Genomic DNA, 20,183 nt, shown 5'->3' with positions numbered 1-20,183 from the left:
GTATGGCTGTTAAAATACCGCCTAATAGTCAGGGGAATTCTGTGACAGGAAAAATCAAAGCACCTCTGCAAACTGGCCCGCTTTGCCAGCAAGCTGGGTTTTAAAATTATAAAAAGAAAAGGATAAAAAAAAGACTTATCAGCCAGATCCTGTGACATGGCTGTTTCACCACATAAGCAAACACTGTTCCTATGAGGAAATAAAGTGTATTTGGAAAATAAATGCCTGGAAAGTAAATGTTTTCTTGCGCAGCTTCTCAGAGGATGTAAACATCTGCTATGAAATGGTCCGTTACTTAAATGTTTACATCCTCTAAGAAACTGCACCTAACATGCTGCATTATAGAAAAAGCTAGCATTTTAAACCAGAAAAAAAAAAAATCCGTTTTTTACGCATGTCCTTCACATATTAGGGTGTTTGGACACTGGCTGATAAACAGGGTCCTGACATAGCCTTAATAAAAATAATATTGTCAGTAATTCACGTGAAACAAATGAGAGCAGCTAATCAAGAAAACAAAACAATCTTAAAAAAAAAATGTCAAGGTGTAGAAGATACAACTGTATCTTACTACACAGAGAATTTCTGATACAGACTGTTGCTGTCTGCCACAATATCAATAGCTAGAATTAGCAACACTAGACTTTATTTCTTTGTATTTATATGTAAATCAGTACTACATAAAAAAAACATACCCAAAGCCAGGTCCACAGGCTGCAATCTAATCTAAACCCGTGGGTTGGAAAGATGGCCTCCATTCATCTGGAAATAGCTAGATATTGAAAATGTTAAAATCAGAAATAACTACACTGGAGAATAAAATGGATGCATTTATCTGCTATAAAAGAAAAATGCTCAAAGGAGAAGTTGGGAGAGAGGTACAAAGAAAAAAACCCTTTTCTCAAGTGCTGAAAGTCATGCGTGAACATACAGACAACCAAGATGAACCACAAGAAAAGGAGTTCTGAAACAAAGATACACAGTTTTTAAACATATAGTACACATACCAGGGACACCATCTGCACTCTCATTTGAATTAAGATTAAAGTGCAGACAGACAGCCATGCTAATACACAATTCTAAGGCTAATCATTTGTCTTGGGCAATATAATCATCACAGCACTACAACTTTAACAAATGAAGCTACTAATAGCTTCCATTTTAAAAAGTCAAGGTGTTAATTCAGTCAGAGATCCAGAAGTAGAATGCTTTGAGACCAGCTAGCAGTTCCATAAACCATTCAGTCCTCCTGTAGAATTCAAATTAATTTACTTTATTTCTAGAGGCATTGGATGGAACTTATCTTGCCACATTCAAATGCTCTTGACTCAGAAATCATCGTGTATTGTTACTGAAAGTTTATATCTTTGCCATTGTTCTGGGCACACGGATTTATATGAAGCGCATAATCATAGCCAATTTTTTTGTTTTACAGACTTACTGAAAACAACAGGACACCTGATTAAGAATTCTGTGTGAAGCCATTACCTACAATTGCAGAAACTGGCAAGTTCACCTTATAAAAAAAGAAAAAATTTTCATAAAACAAACCAACACACCCTAACCAAGTGTTACTACAACTTATTAAAGAAATTTATGTAGAACCTTATTTGACTGTTTTTAAAAACCTTTTTTTTAAAAAAGGTGTGGAGCTACCTGAGTGTTTATTACCTTAGAAAAGAGAAATAAAATATTTAGGCACTGGCACAAGCGACACTGACAAATACATTTTCCAACACAAACTAACGTAAACTGTAACACTTGTCCTACAAGTGCTTTCCAATGAGTACAGTAATAAACAGATCTTTAATATAATGCAATATTAGCTCAAATTTAAATATTTACTGTGCAGTTACTGCATTTCAAATGCAAGCATGCTCCATATACTCTCCCAGCTGTTTAAAGGCTGCAGAGAGCATCATGACAGCTGCAGTTTCCAGATACAAGATTTACGATGATATTTTACCACAGTTCATGGAATTTTGCTTCCTTCACACCTCGGAGTGTGAAGTTTTTAGCTTAAAGACCCAAACTACTTCAAAACTCTAACAGCTTATATTGAAAGAATGTTCTGAGGGCTCAGAAAAGCACAGAGTACCTGAAATCAGTACACAATTTTCAGGTATTTCCCTACAAATTTGCCTCAGCTAAGGCAGGGAAGCACTCAGTCACAGTCCATACTAGCAATAATCTTTGATCATGAACACAGCACAGGGAGCAAGAATTCCCAGGTTCATGAACAATTCTGTAACACAAATACGTGAAACACTGCAACACATCAGAACCAGAAAACTAACACCAAATAACAGCTTCCTTTTTTGAAAACATATTTCTCTCTCTTTTCAGCAGCAGACATGCTGAAAAGCATCCAAGGGAATACCCTTCTGCAGGTTCTTGGCATACACTGCATGCATTGTGTGATATTATATATTATGCACCTTCTGCCTCACTAGGTCCTATGGGTCAGACATATCAAAGCACGCAATTGCCTTTTTTCGTTTTTCCTTTTTTTTTTTTTAAACATGAAGAATATGAAAGCACATACTGAAGCTGGTCCTTGTTAGCGGGACCATTTTCATCTCTTTAAACTCAAAGAGAGCAATTCCCTTGAAAACTGTCACAGCATTTTTGCAATCCATAAAGACGAAGTTCAACAGCCTTAGGTCACTAATCATAACTGCAGTAGATACAGAGCATAAATTATGTCTTTCTATTCCACCACAGTGAATCATATATATTCTTTTATCTTAATTACTTGATTCTTTCCATAAATCTAATATTCCAGACGTGTTTCTAGCCAATAGGGTGTAAACAGCTGCAACTTCTTTCTCTAAAGTAATATTCCCAGCATTAGTGTTCCATCTCCTTTCCCTTCTGCAAGGTTATGTGTAAACCTCATCTCAACCATTCTCTCCCACTTTCTTTTTCTATGTACAAACATGCACATGCCACATTTATTCCAGTTTCTACTGCACAGTTACTTGTCAACAAACTGGTAAAGCTGTCAAGTGGCCTGAACTCTGATCAAGAACCTTTTCCATATATGAAAGCACTGTTGTGTAGATGAAGTTGCATATATTTAAACACCGCAGCTACTCCAGCATTTCATGTTACACTGAGTCATAAACATGGGATACAGACCTCCTAGGATGCTCATTCACAGTGAAGCATTAGTTAGCTTTCCCAGCAAAATTAGGATACAGAGCATTAAAGAGCAAGTGCAAGCACTCGGGTGGTGCTAGGCTAGTTGAAAAAAGCCCCTGTGAATCAGACATCCACTGGAATTCTCCAACTGCAAACCACAAACAGAAGGGATGAATCTTTTTTCCTCACAGTCATCAGTATGAGACATGGCCAGCAACAGCACCTTTAAAATTCAGTGTTGTAAGGAACTAAATTGATTATTTGACCTGCCAAAATCCGCACACTGACTGTGACTAGTAATGAATCCACTTCGTGGAAATCTCACTCAAAAAGAAAACATACAGCTTTGCACAAATACTGAGCTATGAAATCTGGACAAGCAAGACCGTAAAGATCAACAACACTAGTGATATGTCTGATGTAAGGGGAAAGGAAAAATAGAACAACCTTCTTTATGGCTCATCAAATCTTATTTACAATGTCCTAGACTAGAGTCTGCTGCATTGGTCGTACAGGCTGATTCCAACACTTGTCCCAGCAAAGATCCTACATGCATCCTAAGATTGAGAGATTACCTCTACCCGGGGTTTTACAGCAAAACTGTCATATTTTGTGTTAAAACTCCAAGAACTCCCAAAGAGCTCCATGACATCAGGCTGACCTAATGAAGGAAAAAAATCAAGCAGAGCCATGAAGATTCACTTATCCAGACAATGGTTAAAAGCGTTAAGAAAATCATAGAAAGCATACTGATAACCAGAAGAGATACAAGTATCTCTACAATTGTGCTGTTCCAGCTTTATACATAAAGAGCAAATTAGTAAAAAGATTGATTTGACAACAGAACGTATCTGGAAAGATAAGAACCACCCTTCCAATTTTGCTACCTATAATTAGACTTTTTTAACCCAGGATGCTTAAAACACACCATCTCTTAAGTAAAGAATCAAGTACCTGACACACCACACAGTGAAAAGAATTCGTTTTACTGTTCACAAAATGCAAACCACGATGGAATTTTGGTTCAGCAAACTGTAAGCTGTCAAATAGGCAGTCATAGGAGGTGTCTCTGCACCTTCTCTTCACTATTAGGAAATGGGAAAAAGAGGTATTTCCTCTTGTGGTTCTTTATCACAAGAACTGCTTTCCAGAATAGTACAGCTTGTATATTTTCCAAAAGGAAAAAGTTCAAATAAAGTTTAAGATTTGCCTAGCACAAATGAGTTTATTTCAATAATTTTGCATTGCTTTTAACCTTAAGATGTGCCAAGAAACAAGACGCTGAAAGGAATAAGATTGTAAAAACCACTGAAGTTCTGCTTAGAAAGCAGAGCAGGATACTTATACACTACTAATTTAATTAAAGAGTTATTTTCCTTTTAAATACCCTCTAATGGCCCAAAACGAACTCAGGCTGATTTAAAATCAATCACTTTAATCAAAATTACAAGTTCAAATTCTCCATGGATTAGTGTTCAGTGACTACAGAGCCAAAAATGCACATCCATCACATCCCTACTCTTCACTTGCTCCAAGTCCCAAGCAGGGAAAAGAACCGGTTATCTCATTTACACAAAACCCGTGAATCTCGGGCTCACGCAGACAGGCAGCCTGCCAGCCCCTGAGCCCCATTTATTCTCTCTAAACAGCCCCTTGGTAGCACACACACCTCATGCCGCCTTCTGTACAGAAGAAAAAAGGATTTGCAAAAGATCTGAAGCTCTATTAGACAGTCACAAGGTGGAGCTGACTTGGAGCATTTTCCTACGTGGCTCAACCAGTCTCTGCTGTATAAAACGGGGAGATGTGTTGCCTCAAACACAGAACGCATCCCAGGTATTCAAAGAGCATCTATACTATTTTCCCTTCCCCATGCCAGCATTTTTGTACCTCACCAGCAGCCTGCTAGAACAGACTTATTTCCTAGCATTTTTTAATCTATATGAAATCACCACCTTTTGACACAGTGCTGTGTAACCTCAAATTTAGCCAAGACAGACCAAATAATCACCTGCCTTCAAGAACATACTTGGTCTACACAACAGTCACACAGCAAGATGAGGGGAAGTACATGGAAACGACACGCAAGAATCAAGAAAACTGACATTTCAGAACATCCACCAGTTGCTCAATGTCTCTCACATTATCAAGTGCTTCAGAGTAAAGAGGAACAACGGCTGATCTTTATGGATAAAGACAATTGCCACCTGCTTGAGCAGCCGCACAACAGGAAGGCAAGAAATACTTGCAAGGAAAGCTGCCCATAACTGAAGATGAACACACGTGTGTGCCAATAATCTTAAACGTCCCCAAGTCCGGAAATCTTAAGGAAACTACGGAAAACAGGAGGAGTCCCACCAACTCAATATGGGGCAGGGAAGGAGGAACAGAGATTTCTGATTACACTCACATGTCTACACAGATTCAGATGAATAGATTTCTCTGCCAAGAGTGCCAACATCGCAGACACTTGCCACCTCCCACCTTTGACCACGCACTGGTATTCTAGAGCACTTACAACAAAACTTTAGTTAGGTGGTCTCAGTGATGGTTTCCATGACTGAACTCACACTACAACTCAATTGCACTTCTCCAATGTAGCTAGAAAAAAATCAAAGGTGTCTATTTTACATATTATGCATCATTCTTTTCTGCCCATGTTCTGTTTTTAAGTATCCAGATAGGATTTATAAGCTTAGCAAGATGCTTGTGCATCTAAGGTGCCCTTAACCCTACCTACACCACAGCCGTTATGAGTTTCACAGCTATGATAACACAGCACCGAAACACAACTCCCCACCGAAGCCACGGCTAGCAGAGAGGTCATTTTGGTTAGCTGGCAGTGGGATGTTTCTGTCGTCCTACACCTCCACATGCTACACTGAGCATTTTATTTTCACGAGAGCATTATCACTACCTTGAAGCGCAATATGAAGCACATCAGCCAGGTTGCCCTTTCCCAGCAAAAGGCAAGCAGGCAAATGGTGAGGGATGGGACACGCACTAAAATTTAGTGACCACAGTGACATTTCACATTCCTCGAGGAAAACCATTTTGAAAGAGGGAAAACAAATTTCTTTAATGAATTACCTTCACCAGCTTACAAAGCATAACAATGTATCTTTGGAGACTTAGCACAGACACAGGAAATCTGACAGTGCTCAAGTACCCCCCAATGACCAGAGAGAAAATTTCAACTTCAATAATCCTAAAGGTCAGGAGCATTATTAAACATGACAGATGCCCTCACTATTCAACACTAGAGGACATGGCTAAATTTATTCTAACTCCATTTTCTCTTGCTACATGTAAAGCAGCTAATGTACCATTTAATACTTTTTTTTTCCTAAAAGCTAGAAATAACAATTTTTTTCCCCCCATATTTTCAAGCTGACAGTTACTGATTTCTTTAGCAGTCAATTATCTCAGCACCAGGTGTAGGAAACAGCTATAGGTTTACTTGGGTAAGTAGGAGGAAACAAGACAGTAGAAAAGTAAAAAAGAAAAAAAAAGATGCTGAAGACAATGCTACCATGACAAAGAGCCTAACAAAACTAAAAATACAGGCCAGTCAAATATACAGAGGGATGATAATAAATTCTGCGGTTCCTGTATCTACAATCAAGCCATTGCTATTAAAAGTGTTCTCACGTACAAATCATTAGCCACACATGTCCCCTCTCGATAACACAGTATGGGAAAAGCGACCCCAATTATACTCTACAACCATGAGTGGTATATTCTCGTTTTTCCCTGTTTGCTCAATATCTGTTTTTGTCCTTGGATCACACTCAGATGGGGGGTGGGGGGTTTTCTTAATGAAATTTGTATCAATTGTGCTTTCTGCTTTCCTTTTTATAAAATTAGGAAAAATAACACAATGGCAATTTTGCAAAATGAGCATGGGATTTCACATTCAGTCCTATTTTTGTCCCCCTGCAATTCTTAGAATTCCCTTTTCTGTTTTATACAGAAGTTGGCTCTCAAAATAAAACAGCTTTACAGTGAATGGGAGCAATTTTCTGATTTAAAAGAAGCTGACAAGCATCATCAGCTCCTATTAAGGCGCCGCCCGCCATGTTCTCTCTTCTGGAGCGTACACACAACGTGGTGCGTGCACACAGACGAGCCTCTCGCCACGGCAGCAGGGCAGGCCGTTCACACAGCTCTGGGTTATAGAAAGGGCTTCAGCAGCCCCTGGAGCCAGTGAAAGAGCTCACAGAGCCTTTATCGGGGGTGAATCCTCAACAGCCTCCAGACAGGCTTTCGTTTTTCATGTGGCAAGAAGCCAGCAATGAAAATTCCAATTGCTGGCCTGCTGAATGCCCAGTGGTGCAAAAACAAACAGGGTAATCGCATGGAAAAAAAACCCAACCAAACAAAAAAACCTGGGGATTATTCCATGGTTGGTTTTTGGTTGTTCCCCCCTAAGTTGTAAGGCCTGGATTCAACTGTAAAGATCTAGGCCGCGTGGAGGGGAATGGAGGAATAGCCGGAGTTGAGCCCTAAAATACATACATATAGTCTTAACTTCCAGCTGTTTAATCCTTATTCTTAACAATGCTACCATCCGTTTTAAACCCCCAAATATGAATATTGTCTCCCTTTCCAAAGGGCAATGTTGCAATTGTGACATAACATTGTAGCTCTGTGTATTAATTTAGTTGCATTGGTGCATTATCAAAGCTACTCAAAAACAAAACCAAAAAGCTCACAAAAATGCTAAACATTCTTTACTCGACAAAATAATGCCACTGATGAAATTACAGATCTCTGCCAGCGCCAGCCAGGTCTGAATACAGCATCTTCACACAGCCCTGTGCACTCCAGGAATGCAAGATATGCTGGTTTAGCTGCTTCAGAATGGATGGTTTCTGCTCCTGCCTTCAGAAGATATATAACAAAACAAGAAGAATGTTGCTATATTTTTCAACCTAGTTCAGTGAAACTCTCAATACCCATAAATCCACAGAGCAGCCTCATTCCTCTTTCTTCAGTTCTGAACTCTCATCTGAAAGACATTTCAAATACCTTGCTAATTTAACACACCGAAAGCAAATCAACTCAGTACTTGAAGAACAGTTTGTTACTACATAAAGATTTATTTTTTTTTTTTACACATATGTGGCAAGACCAAACCCTACCATGTACCACAGCTTAATATCTGTGTGAAAATTCAAAGTGTCACCTGAAAAAAAAAAATTAAAAAATCTACAGAAGTGTTGTAAAAAGGAAGGGAATTATCAAAATGGATTCATATGCATCTGGAATGATTTTAATACAAAATGCCCAGCAAATCTCCCTGCACTACTGACAAATCACCAGCCGAGGTAAATCCCAGATAATGAAACATTGTAAGAAAGGCTCTATTTAATAATTTAGCCCCTGTCAAGGAGTTTGTATTGATTCTTGTTTTCAGCACGGGGAGAGAATGTTATCTTCAGCCTTACGGCTCAATGACAGCATCAGTGAATTTAATCACTGTGCAGCTCCTGCCATGCAATCCTTAAACTGTCACCCCTGATTCTTCATCATTCCTTGCTACTTCGTTCAAAGCTCCCTATACCCACATTTCCACACTGATCTCCCACCCCACACATGCCCCACTGTAATCACAGCACCACTTCAATCTGCTTCACATTAGACATAAAAGCCAATCTCATTTGCAGACTAAATTTTTTATTTTAAATTATTCAGCACTCCTTCAAACGTCTCATTCGTCTCTCCCTTTATTAGCAAGGCTGCTCCGCACCTGAATAGCAAACTTTGCCATGCTGAAGCAGGCTTGAGCAATCATGGGACAGCAGTTCTAGCAAAGGTTTTGAGGAGAAAGAAAATCTTTCAGCCTTTTCTTGGCTGTAGAAAAGGAGATGAATCTGGAGAAGCAAGAATCTATATTAATCAGCATTTTTTCCACACCAAAAAGGAAAGGTCATGCTGCCTCATAACTGGCCAGGAAAAATTAGCCACAAATTAATTCAGCTGCAGTTCAGGAACAGAACATCAATTCATCTACAAACAGAATGAGGCTTTTAAATACATAAATGCTTGTGGCTACAGAAAGCTCACCCAGACATTTGCATTCAAAAACACCAGCTCCTGTAAAAGTGCAGAGAAAAACAGATGTAATTTTAACATGTTTGCTAAAATGCAAAGCTATATGCAAAAAGAATGCAAAGGAGAGGAAGCATATACTGCATAACTTAGAAAAACATATTTCTTTTAATTTTTCCTCTTTATTCCAGGTGAGATGCAATACTTTCCACTTTATAATCCTTTGGATCACAGTAAAATGATCCCACAGGCCCATACAGACAAGGTCATCACACACAGATTTTCTATTACAGGGCACTAGCGGCATTTCACAACTGTCTTTTTATGCACTTCTGCCTTTCCATCCAGACTATAAATTGTTACAAGGCCCTGGGGCAATCCAGCTGTATACTCCATTCAAATCAGGCTTCAAGGAGAAAGCACCACAGTCAAGATGCTTCAATCAAGTAAACACACAGGCACAAAAGGGCAACTGCATCACAATTAATAACGTCTTCTTTTGTACGGCAAATTCACCATTTTTCTGTTTTAAAGTTTCTTAGATTCAAAGCGTAGCCCATTAGCATTTTAAATGTGACACTAAATTAAGTCAAAATACGATAAATCAGAAGCATGCTGCTGAAATCCATTTGCTGCTTGGGTTCTGTCTCTCTCTGTCAAAAAAGAAAACCTTAAAAAGGACTTACTTATCAAACACTGGAAATTCATATCAAGAAAGGTTTAAATGACAGGATTAGAGGGCAGATTTGCAAGATGTGTTGTATTTGTATAAATTACCTTTTATCACGGTCAGAGAGAGCCTGTTATTACCAGCAGTTACGTGTTTCTTTTGGCTGTCAGTTATCGCCCTTTGGTTTTGTTGTTGTTCTTGTTTACTTAACTTCGCACTTCACCTCTACTTGTTATTGCAGAGAAAAAGCATCTAAACTTCTCGGATGATAGTTCCACTTTCTTTTTCATTTTTGATGTGTCTTTTTTCCCTTTCAACTTAGAAGTTGGAATTGTCTCTGTTTCAGTAAATTAATCAGACCTTTATATTCAACACACTCCTAAGTGTAATGTTCTGTGACTAGCTACATTTTCAAATCAGTATGCTCTTCCTTGGGATGGAAGTTAAAATTTACCTAACTTCTGCACTGTGCTTTGTTTCTTTCTCCCAAAACACTAATATTCAGTAATCTTCTTGTACTACTGATCTTTGCATATAGATAAACATATTTTCAATAATCCATGGCTTTTACTACCTTTGATATTTAAATTGAGGCAAGTAATCAAAGTTGGATACGCATGGGTTTAGATGCGTTACATAATTAACATATTCATATTTGAAATGCAATTACTACTGTTGCATCATATTTAAGCCAACAGCTGGTTATTTAAGGTGAGGAGCAAAGTCTTATTGGGATAAAACAATCTTGTAACCAACGCTGCAGGCTTTTTTTGCTCACAACCCACTAAATCCACTCCTGTCTCCTGAGGAAGTGGTTTGCACCACTAGACAGATGAAGAGGCTCATACAAAGTGTCCATGTCTGGGCTCCTCTGCACAGGGATAGAAATGTTTGCTTAACTTCTACTTGACCTAAAAGAATATTCCTGTTGCATTTCTCACTCACATCACACCACAGAGCTCTCCCTAAAGCCAGTTCAGTTTATGCAATTGGGGGTGTGCGCGTGTGTAAGGTAATGCGTGTGCGTGGTAATGGACCCCAGTTTTACTACTCTACCAAACACCATTTTCTTCCTTCTTATAGTTGTTCAACAGTCAAGTTATGTCAATGAAGTATTAAAGCCACATTACTGTGCCCTTTTACAAGCTTTATCCACATATTTCAGCTTTCCTATCATATTTTGCTGTGTCTTAAAAAAATATTTTTAAAGTAACTGACATTGGAAGATGGATAATATAGGCTTAAAATAAATGGGTAAAGAAATGTTTCCCAAGGAACAAAGCAACATTAGAAAAATTGCTCTAATGCTAATCATAACCTTGCATAATCCAGATTTACAGAAGACCACTTAAACCCAACTGCTTGTTCAGCTGCCCTGATGTGCTCCTGCTTGGAAGTGGACAACATCCATACTAAATGCACTGCGTATTTCCAGGGAGAAACTTGAATTACACTGCAATCACTGCTATCTTAATAAAAGTTGAATTAATAAAAACAAAAGTCTATTAGTGAAGACATCTAGGATAGTAAGCGAGTTAACATAATGCCACTATTTGGAAACCTGTAGTTATTTTTATCCAACAGCTCTATTATTGCACTGTATTAGATCTGTGCATCTCTGTGGAATTTAATAGGTATTGGCACAGCAAAAGCTTTGGCAACTAGATCTGGTTCAGATCAGGCTACAGTGGCTTTGGCAGCATTTCTTTGCCTTTGAAGAACTGCCAACAAAATTACCTTTATGCTAAATTCTGCTGACTGCCTGAAGATTTATGAACTTCCTATAGAATGCCTTACAAACAAACTGAAATGGTTTGTCAAAGGACTACCCATCACCAGTACAAAGATCACTGTGCCTCTCTACCAAAGTATCAGAGAGATACTGGTAACCAGTTCTACAGAGTCTGACACACAGAATGAACACAAAGGGAAAGTCTAACAAACATAATGCCATAACTCAAATTTACTATCAATTTAGGAAACCTCAGTTAGTGGCCAAAGATACAGAAATTGCAAAATTCTTGAATATACAAAGACAAAAGAGATTAGAAATCAAAAGCTGAAAAATACAGCCTATCAAAAAAGAGAACATTTTTTAACAGTATAAGGAAACATCCGATTCAGTGGATAAATTGGACCAACACTGCATTTCTAATCTGTTTAAGAACAGAGAGGAAGAAAAATATCAGCACGTTTTCCCTGCTATCCCTTCCCTCATCCATCCTGAAATCTTACCAAGTTTTGAACCTAAAAGGCTCCTACAACAGGCAGCTGGTTTTTGAACCCAGCACTCAGATCTCAGCATGAAGCCAGCAGCTGAAACGTAGAAGTGACTTTTCATTCACTCCCAGTTTCTGCATATCATCCACCTGCTTTTTTAAGTAAAGTTCAGACAGATGAAAATAACAGAAGAGATCCAAGACACTGTGCTTTAAAAATACTCACTGTTGCCTCACTCCTGGTTCCCAACCCTTTGCTTGGGTCCTAAACAAGCACTGAATTTCCTTGGATTCTAAAAATACTACTACACCAGAAAGGAACTGCATCTATTTAGACGGTGTTTTTCTCTTTCATTGTCATTTTGTGGCAAGGCAAAGTAAAAGCAAGTGTATTTGTACTTGCTGTGGCATCTTCCACTGAAAAAAAACAGACCCAAACGAAAACTTCCTTAAAGACACACAGTAGTTTTTCCCTGTGGTACCTTTCATATCACACATCATTCTGAACAACAAAAGTTATTTTGACTAGTTTCTTAAAAATTCACCGTTAAAATAAGCCTCAGCTACGCAGTAATTCTAAAACACCACCATCAACTCCTGTGCCTGACCTGCACCTAACACAACAGAAGTATACGGTAAGGCTCATACACTCAGCCAAAAATTTTTAGTTTACGACAACCAACATAATAATGTACATAATTAGTAGGCGACATTTCAAAGCTGTTGACTTTAACTTCCCTGCTTCACTTGACATATTTAGCTGAAGGCAAAACAACAGTGTTTTCCTGTTGGTATCTCACACCAGAAAAGAAATCAAGTGTCCTTTCCATTGTACAGCTTTCCTTTCCCCCAACAGTAAAATCAACAGCAACACACACACTGAAGATTCATTTTTGCTAGCACAATCAGCATCAAGGGGTTTTTTGGTTTTGCCACTTCTACAAGTTCCTTTTATGCATGATGTCAGTAAGAAACAAAATCTAACAGAGAAATTAAAGAACTCAGAGAAGGCAAAAGTAAACATGAAACAATGATACTATTTCCATGTGAAAAAAATATGCAAAACTGCCAGCAAGCCTGATGTCATACCCTTTGCATGTTGAAGAAAAGAGGAACCACTCAAAAAAAATGTTAAAGGTATTAAAACATACTGCAATGCACTCCCCACATAGTTTTGCAAACAGCTTAAATGTGTTGTACAAGACCAATGCTGACAACAGAAGGTTCAGCTTTTGTTGTTAATATCCTGAGCAATTAATGCAACTCAGCAGGAACTTATTGCCCAGAATGGCAACTATCCCATTGTAATTCCAGTCAGACACAAGAGCACCTGCTAATGTGCAAGAGTAGTACAACTGTGGCTTAACCCATTGCTAGAACCTGTTAACTACAAATCCAACAGCTCCTTTACAAAAAAAAAAAGGGAGGGGGGGGGAGGAGGAGAGCATGTGCTCACAAGTGCCAAGCACTACCATGGACATCAATACTGAAGAAAGTCTACATGCTCTCCTTCACTGTGGTCTCACAAAATAAACTTGTAAGGAATAAAATGGAAGACTTGACTAAGAAAGCTTAGAAAAAGGAAGATATATTCTGAGAGCAACAGATAGTGGGTGATCCACGCCAGCAGACCATACACTGATAAGGAGGACAGTTTGTTACATATTCAGAACTTCCATACACCAACAGCAGCACGATGATCAGCAGGTACAGCTACCTTTTCCAAATACCCTGCTTACACTACCCAAAGCCCTGCAAAGTCCAAAAGAAGCAGAGGTGGCAAACAGGCAGCAGTTTCCTGCTTTGCACTGCACAAGAAGTGGCTTTTAGTGCAGCTACAGCATCCTGGGAAGGAACACGCTTAAGCTTTTAAGCGTACAATTTCAGATAAAATGGGCAAACCACAACTCCAACTTGTTCTTGCACAGATCCTCGACTTTTCATTTCTAAAGAATAAAGTGCTGAAGCATTCTTAAACGTTTTCATATTTTTCCAAATCAATACAGACGGTCACATTGGTCTGGTCTCTCTTTGCATCCTCAACTCTCAGTCCACCGATCAGCTGAGACACACAGGCTACCGCAAGCCAGCCCACGTGCCTCCATTTACACAGCTGGGCTATATAAAGCTAGAGGTAAAGGCACAGCCAAATTTAACTTCCCAGGAAAAACTTCACTTACTGAGCCACAATTTCCCAAAAATACTCAACTCAAAGTTAATATTTCTGCGGATTACAAAACCGTATAACGATGCAGACCACAACTTGAACTCTGCAGCCCAGTTAAGTAAGTCTATACCAAAGATAGATCGCTGTCTTCATAGCAAAACAGCTACTGTTCCAGAAGCTAAAGATGTACTCAGAAGGAGCGAGGAGCTACAGGAAGATACAGCCTAAGAAATATTGCCATCTCACTTGAGAATGGGGCAGGGAAAAGGAGAAGGAGATGTGAAAATTTTCCTTACCAGTTTGAAGTCTTGAATGCTGCAGATGAAATACGGGGTATTCGGCCGGCGACTTTCAATATATACGCAATCTTTAAAAAAACAAGATTTTAAAACAATGGAAATTAACTTCTGTACCTCCAAGAAAGAACATAAAAACAGGATAAATTAAAAAGCAGATTAAGCTTAGAAAGAGCCACCATTTCATTTGCATAACGTAATTTATTCTAAGTGTGATCTAAAAATAGAAACTAGATGCTTTATGATGATAATAAGGGAATTAACTGCATAAAAAATAACTTTGATTTGAATAGACATTTTGCTAGAAAAACAAAAGGAAGTCACAGAAGACCATTCAGAATTTAGTTAATAAAAATGACCAGCTCACAACCTATGAACCAGATTCAAAGACAGAGAGGAAACTAATCAGATCTTTTGTGGTTAGCTTGCTATTAAGAACCTAGCACTAACATTTTCTCTTCTAATTGTGAAGAAAACCAAGGCAACCAATCATAGATGAAATGCAGCAAACTAAATTAGATTTACCTCAGGGAAGGACTGGGCTTTCTCAAATTACATTTGACATGACAGAAGCTGAGTACTTATTTTTGTTTGCTTTTGACAACTGGACTCTACAAGGTTGCTGCAAAATAACGTCTGTTGTATTAAAAACAGTCTTGGCAATACCCACAACAAAAGCAGAGCCTCAGAATAAAATTACAGCAAAGAAGTGCCTGATTAATGATAATGACCTTAGAAATCAGGAGATTCACACGCAGCCTGCTAGAAGGCAAAGATGCTACTCTCTCATGTCCATTCATTTCAAGTATAACTTGCCTTTTCCAAATGACCGATTTCAAATCGTGTATTTCCTAGCAAGGACAGTAACAGCTGTTGCAACAGCACACGTATGTACATTTATCATTACATACCATATATGTAATCAACCACCAACACCAGGAGAACAGTAATCTCTGACTTGTAACTCACACTTACACAGCACTTTTCATCCAAAATCCTGAAAATCCCACAGGAGCTATGAAGTCACTCTCTCTTGTGAGGTGAGCATCCAAGCTACCTTTCACCAAATGAATCCTCTTCACCTCCTTGCGTTGATACAGTATGATTCAATCCAGTTTATTCAGAAGCTATAGCAATTTAACCACATCAAAGTATTCCTGCACCATTTTGTTATCCCAGACTTCCTTGGCTAATCATTCCATTTCGGCAGCCCTCTACTCACTCAAACCAACCGCTCGGTATCCCAGGTGAATCATCCATTTACACAATGTTCCACCACTCACATGCCAGGATTCACTGGGGAACGTATATAAAAAGCTACAAGATTTCAGATACAGGAAACACCACAACTTCCAATTTTTTTGTGTGTTTTTTTTTGTTTTGTTTTTTGTTTTTTGTTTTTTTTTTTAAATATCTGTTTTGCAAGCCTCAGACTCATTTTCAGGCTGCTATCAGCCAGCACAGGGAATAAACAGCTAAGCATCCCTCTGAAATGGCTGACACGAAAGAGAATCTGGCACCTACTATGGATAAAGCAAACGTGTTGACTCACTAGTACACTGCATTTAAGTAAGGCACTGCTGGCTGCCTGCCAAGATATAAAACAAAGATGACACCCAGTTAAGATGTCTCCAAAGCAATAGCGGCCATACAGGTAAGAAAACAAGTTAATCCAGGTGCAAAGCAATGTCATGAACCCCAGGAACTGGAGAAATGCCAGAAGTAAAACACTTATAGATGCATTCACATTAGCCACTCAAAACTCACCATAAAGAGCAATTACTTTCATTTGCCAGAAATTCAAAATACGAACACATTATTTTGAAAAACAGCTTTGATGTGGACCCAAGCAACAATGAAAAATTGTGTTATCATTTTTCTAATGCAACAAACCTGCGCAGAGAAGACTTATGCCCATGAAAAATACAGAACAGCCCCTCCTTATCCTTAAAACACTGGAATGTGCTATTGCACCATGTTTTTCCACTGAACACGTATTTCTGAGACGCTTTTATCTCTGTATGGCTGCAGAGAACTTCTGCGTAGACTTTGACAACTTGAGTCCGTTCTCACCACTAGTGCTCAGGCTGCTTTGTGTCCAAGCGTCTCTTGCCACTTTGTGACAACTACAAAAGATGCCCCATTTGTCATAAAGAAACAGCTAAAAAAACCCATAAGATCACAAAATAAAGATGCTCCTCACGCTGACAAGTTTACTTGCTTCTGAATTCTTTTACTGATCAGCAGGTTTATATAAATTGAGTGACATGTTCTCTTCATGCTAAATAGAAGTCTGAAGCCTGAGGCTGTTTGTCAGCCTAAAACACAATGAACCCATGTGCACTCTCCCTTCAGGCACTTGAAAGAAATTCTGGTCTGTTATTTCAACATCTATTATTCTAGACAGGCATTCACAATACAAGCATGTTTCAGACATCTATTTGCTCCTGCAATATTAATATTCATGTCTACTAACCTTAACATTCAATCCTTTCCACTCAAAAAGCCCAACAAAAAAAAAAATTCAGGCTGACTATAAATTTCCTAATTTAAACTTGTCAGCAATTGAATGGCTCAGTGTCATGTCCACTGAAGTTGCCCTGCAGTGATACACAATTCCTAGCCCCCCAATTATTGAACAAGTACTATCCAATACTCCGAGTTACTCATCTCACTACACAGAATCATGGACCGAGTGGCCCATAATTGTAATTAAGGATATCTTTTGTTGGGCAAGGCTCATAACCACTTTATAGACAGAATCATACCACTAATAGAAAATGAAAGGAGATGCCTGATTATTTACATTCACTCAGTGAAAAATCAGCAAAACGAACGACTAAAGTAAACTATAGGATGAACTATAGCAAGCAAAAATCGTTGCTCTGAACATCCTTACACACTTACCAAAGTATAAGTTAATTTCTTTTACTGAAGGCTGGTCATCCTCACATCATCCTGCATTTATTAATAAATAAGAGCAAGAATGAAGCAAGTAACCAGGCAGGAAATGGGTGTGCTATAAATTCACACTCTGGCTTTCTCCACAGCAAGATAACATCCACGTGTCAGCTTCCAAGGGGCACCCTAGACAAGTTAACCATCTGATCTGTTACACCACAGAGTACTGGTGTCAAACTAGCAAGCTCTCCAACGGAAAAAAAAAAGGGCTTTCCATAACCTTTGCCACTACAATGGCAAAATACAGCAAAGAAATCTTAAGTTCCCTGCACAGCTCGTGGGATTCACCGCCTGTCTCCAACCACGAGTGCATTTGCTTACTTTCCTATTTTGTGTAAAACATCCCGCTGGAGAGGAAGTATTTCTACGACACATGGTACACAGTCGTTATGCCTTTGGGCTTGTGATATTCACCAGATGTGCCCTAGTTCTGAAGGGTTACGTTAATATTCCCACACTAAAAGCTGCTGTTAAAATTACAGCTCCAAAACACGGACTAAAGATCTTTTCAGGGAAAAAAAACCAACCGCATCCTGAACACATGAACCTTTTCAACTTAAATGCTGCAGTTTCTGTAGTAACCATCCTCACAATTAGACTCCTTTTATGTGCTACCTAATGAGTCAACACTTGCATCATTGAAGAAACAAAGCCTTAGGCTCTGCACAGCACCACACTTCTCCAGGAAAGATATTCCTTGAAAGCCATTGTCAAAAGAATTGTCTACAACCCCCCACCATCGTACCTCAACAAGCTCAGACTTCACAGTGTAGCTGTAAGCAACCAGAGTTCCAAATATACACCCATTTCCCAGATCTGACAGGCCAGTATTTCACTAGATTATGCACTCTTTCCCTCATTTTGCTTTCCTTCAGATATTCTATATTGGAGTTAGAGGTTCTGAAAAATGATAGGCCAGATGTGTAAAAAAAACCACTCTTAACAATTCAGGTACAACTTGGGGGAGCTCGTCGGACACCAACTTGGAGTAGTTCATGCATAAGCTCTTACACTGTCACAACCAACCAGACGAATCATCAGGCTCGTGTACTCAGTAGTAACACATGCTCTACTTCAACCATTCAATCAGTGTGCTAAAATCCCACCTTCAGGTATACTTACCCCTGCAGCACACATGTACACTCCTGTTCCACATCCACTACTTCTCACTTAACGTAGAGATAGCACTTATCCCAACGCTCTCTTTAAGTCTAAAGATTCAGTAGCATCACAGTAAAAATTCATGTTGGATCTGAGAAACTGTAAAAGAAAGTGTCCAGACAAGCCCTCTAAAACAGGTTTGTTTCATCAGATCCTGGATTTTTTTAAAAAAAAAAAAAAGAAAAAGAAAAAAGAAATCCAACTGTTTATTGAGATGGACCTCAATTCTTTGGGAGACAGAATTTTATTTATAGACTTTACAAAGTCATATATATAAGGACTTAAGAGTGAGGAAGACACTCTTAATGTGTCTGTGTGTATATATGCCTATACCCTGAATACAAGTTGTGGGATAAGTAAATAATTAAAGGATGTTTACCTCCCAGAATTAAGATATTTACATTCCTCTATTCTGGTGTCTAAAACTAAAAGGCTCAGCTGTCCTAGTGCCCTCTGCCAACCAGCGAAGCAGCACGATCAGGCAATTCCAAACTGTTCTCCAGAAATACCTGTGCCCAAGCCAGAACTAGTGGGAGCCCCAAGCAGCAGGGCTCTTCATCTCCATGTACTTACATGCCACAATCCTTCACCACCATCACCCAGAAAAATTAAGATATTAGCAGTTACAGATCATTAATAACCAAGTGGTACCTTTTAAAGGATGAGAGAAATATCTGCAACATTCAATGAATTCTAAATGCCGAAATCTGCACTTGCCTGTATTCCAAATAGAGGAAAATTACTAAACCCTTGAAAACAAAGGTCAATAATGAAAACAGACCTTGAACTACGGCAATACATTTGGCATGATGGTATAGTAACAAACACAGGAACACAGGGAGGAATGCATTGGGAATGACAAACACATGGTTTTAACTAGAAAAATATTCCCACTGACAGGTAGGGAGCTATACAGTTGCCTCTTCCCCCCATATGGCTGACAACAAACAAATTGCTAGTCTGATCTTTTAGTGTCACATCCTGCTGAGCAGATTTCAAGCAACGCTGCTGGCTCCTTGTCAGAAAACAATGTGCTAGAGCCCTGTTCTGCAATAAATGGTTCAACCAATTTACTGTGTTCATTTGAAACTCACAGGAGTATTCCTGCTGCCTGGACTATAGTTCTTATTTGGCAAATGATTTTATTATAAACTGGTATCATAGCGAATCCATTTTCTTTAAGGGGTTTTGCTGCTGTTTAATGGACTGTCAGTATAATTTAGATTTCATCTATTTAAACTCATTCAAGCCTGGCTCCTGATTGTACAATAAATGGAACATATTTCTATTCAACAAAATTAATGACAGCTAATTGTAGTCTGCAGTTCCCAATTTTATAAAAGCAACTGTTCTGCAGTTCAGGCACCCAGCTACATGATTTCCCACACCAATTATTTTTCTGCTCTTTTCATGCATGTCCACAACACTATACAGTTCTTGCAAGATGCATCCAGACATACTCTGTTAACCATTTTGATACAAACCAAACATTTTCATCCAGAAAGTAGCAT

General features: G+C 38.8%; 1 protein-coding gene across 2 annotated transcripts in view; it reads right to left on the bottom strand.

The window, feature by feature from the left end:
* Positions 1-20,183, bottom strand: part of RERE (arginine-glutamic acid dipeptide repeats) — a 207,233-nt gene that overhangs the window by 116,396 nt on the left and 70,654 nt on the right. For both annotated transcript variants that reach the window (XM_068414260.1, XM_068414261.1), the window contains exon 3: positions 14,551-14,621. In XM_068414260.1, coding sequence (XP_068270361.1) covers positions 14,551-14,621 — 71 coding nt within the window. The remainder of the gene's footprint in view (positions 1-14,550; positions 14,622-20,183) is intronic.

The sequence above is a fragment of the Nyctibius grandis genome, chromosome 17 (assembly GCF_013368605.1).
Source record: "Nyctibius grandis isolate bNycGra1 chromosome 17, bNycGra1.pri, whole genome shotgun sequence".
NCBI lineage: Eukaryota > Metazoa > Chordata > Aves > Nyctibiiformes > Nyctibiidae > Nyctibius > Nyctibius grandis.
Note: the sequence above shows the minus strand (reverse complement) of the source record. Positions and strands in the feature narration are given on the sequence as shown.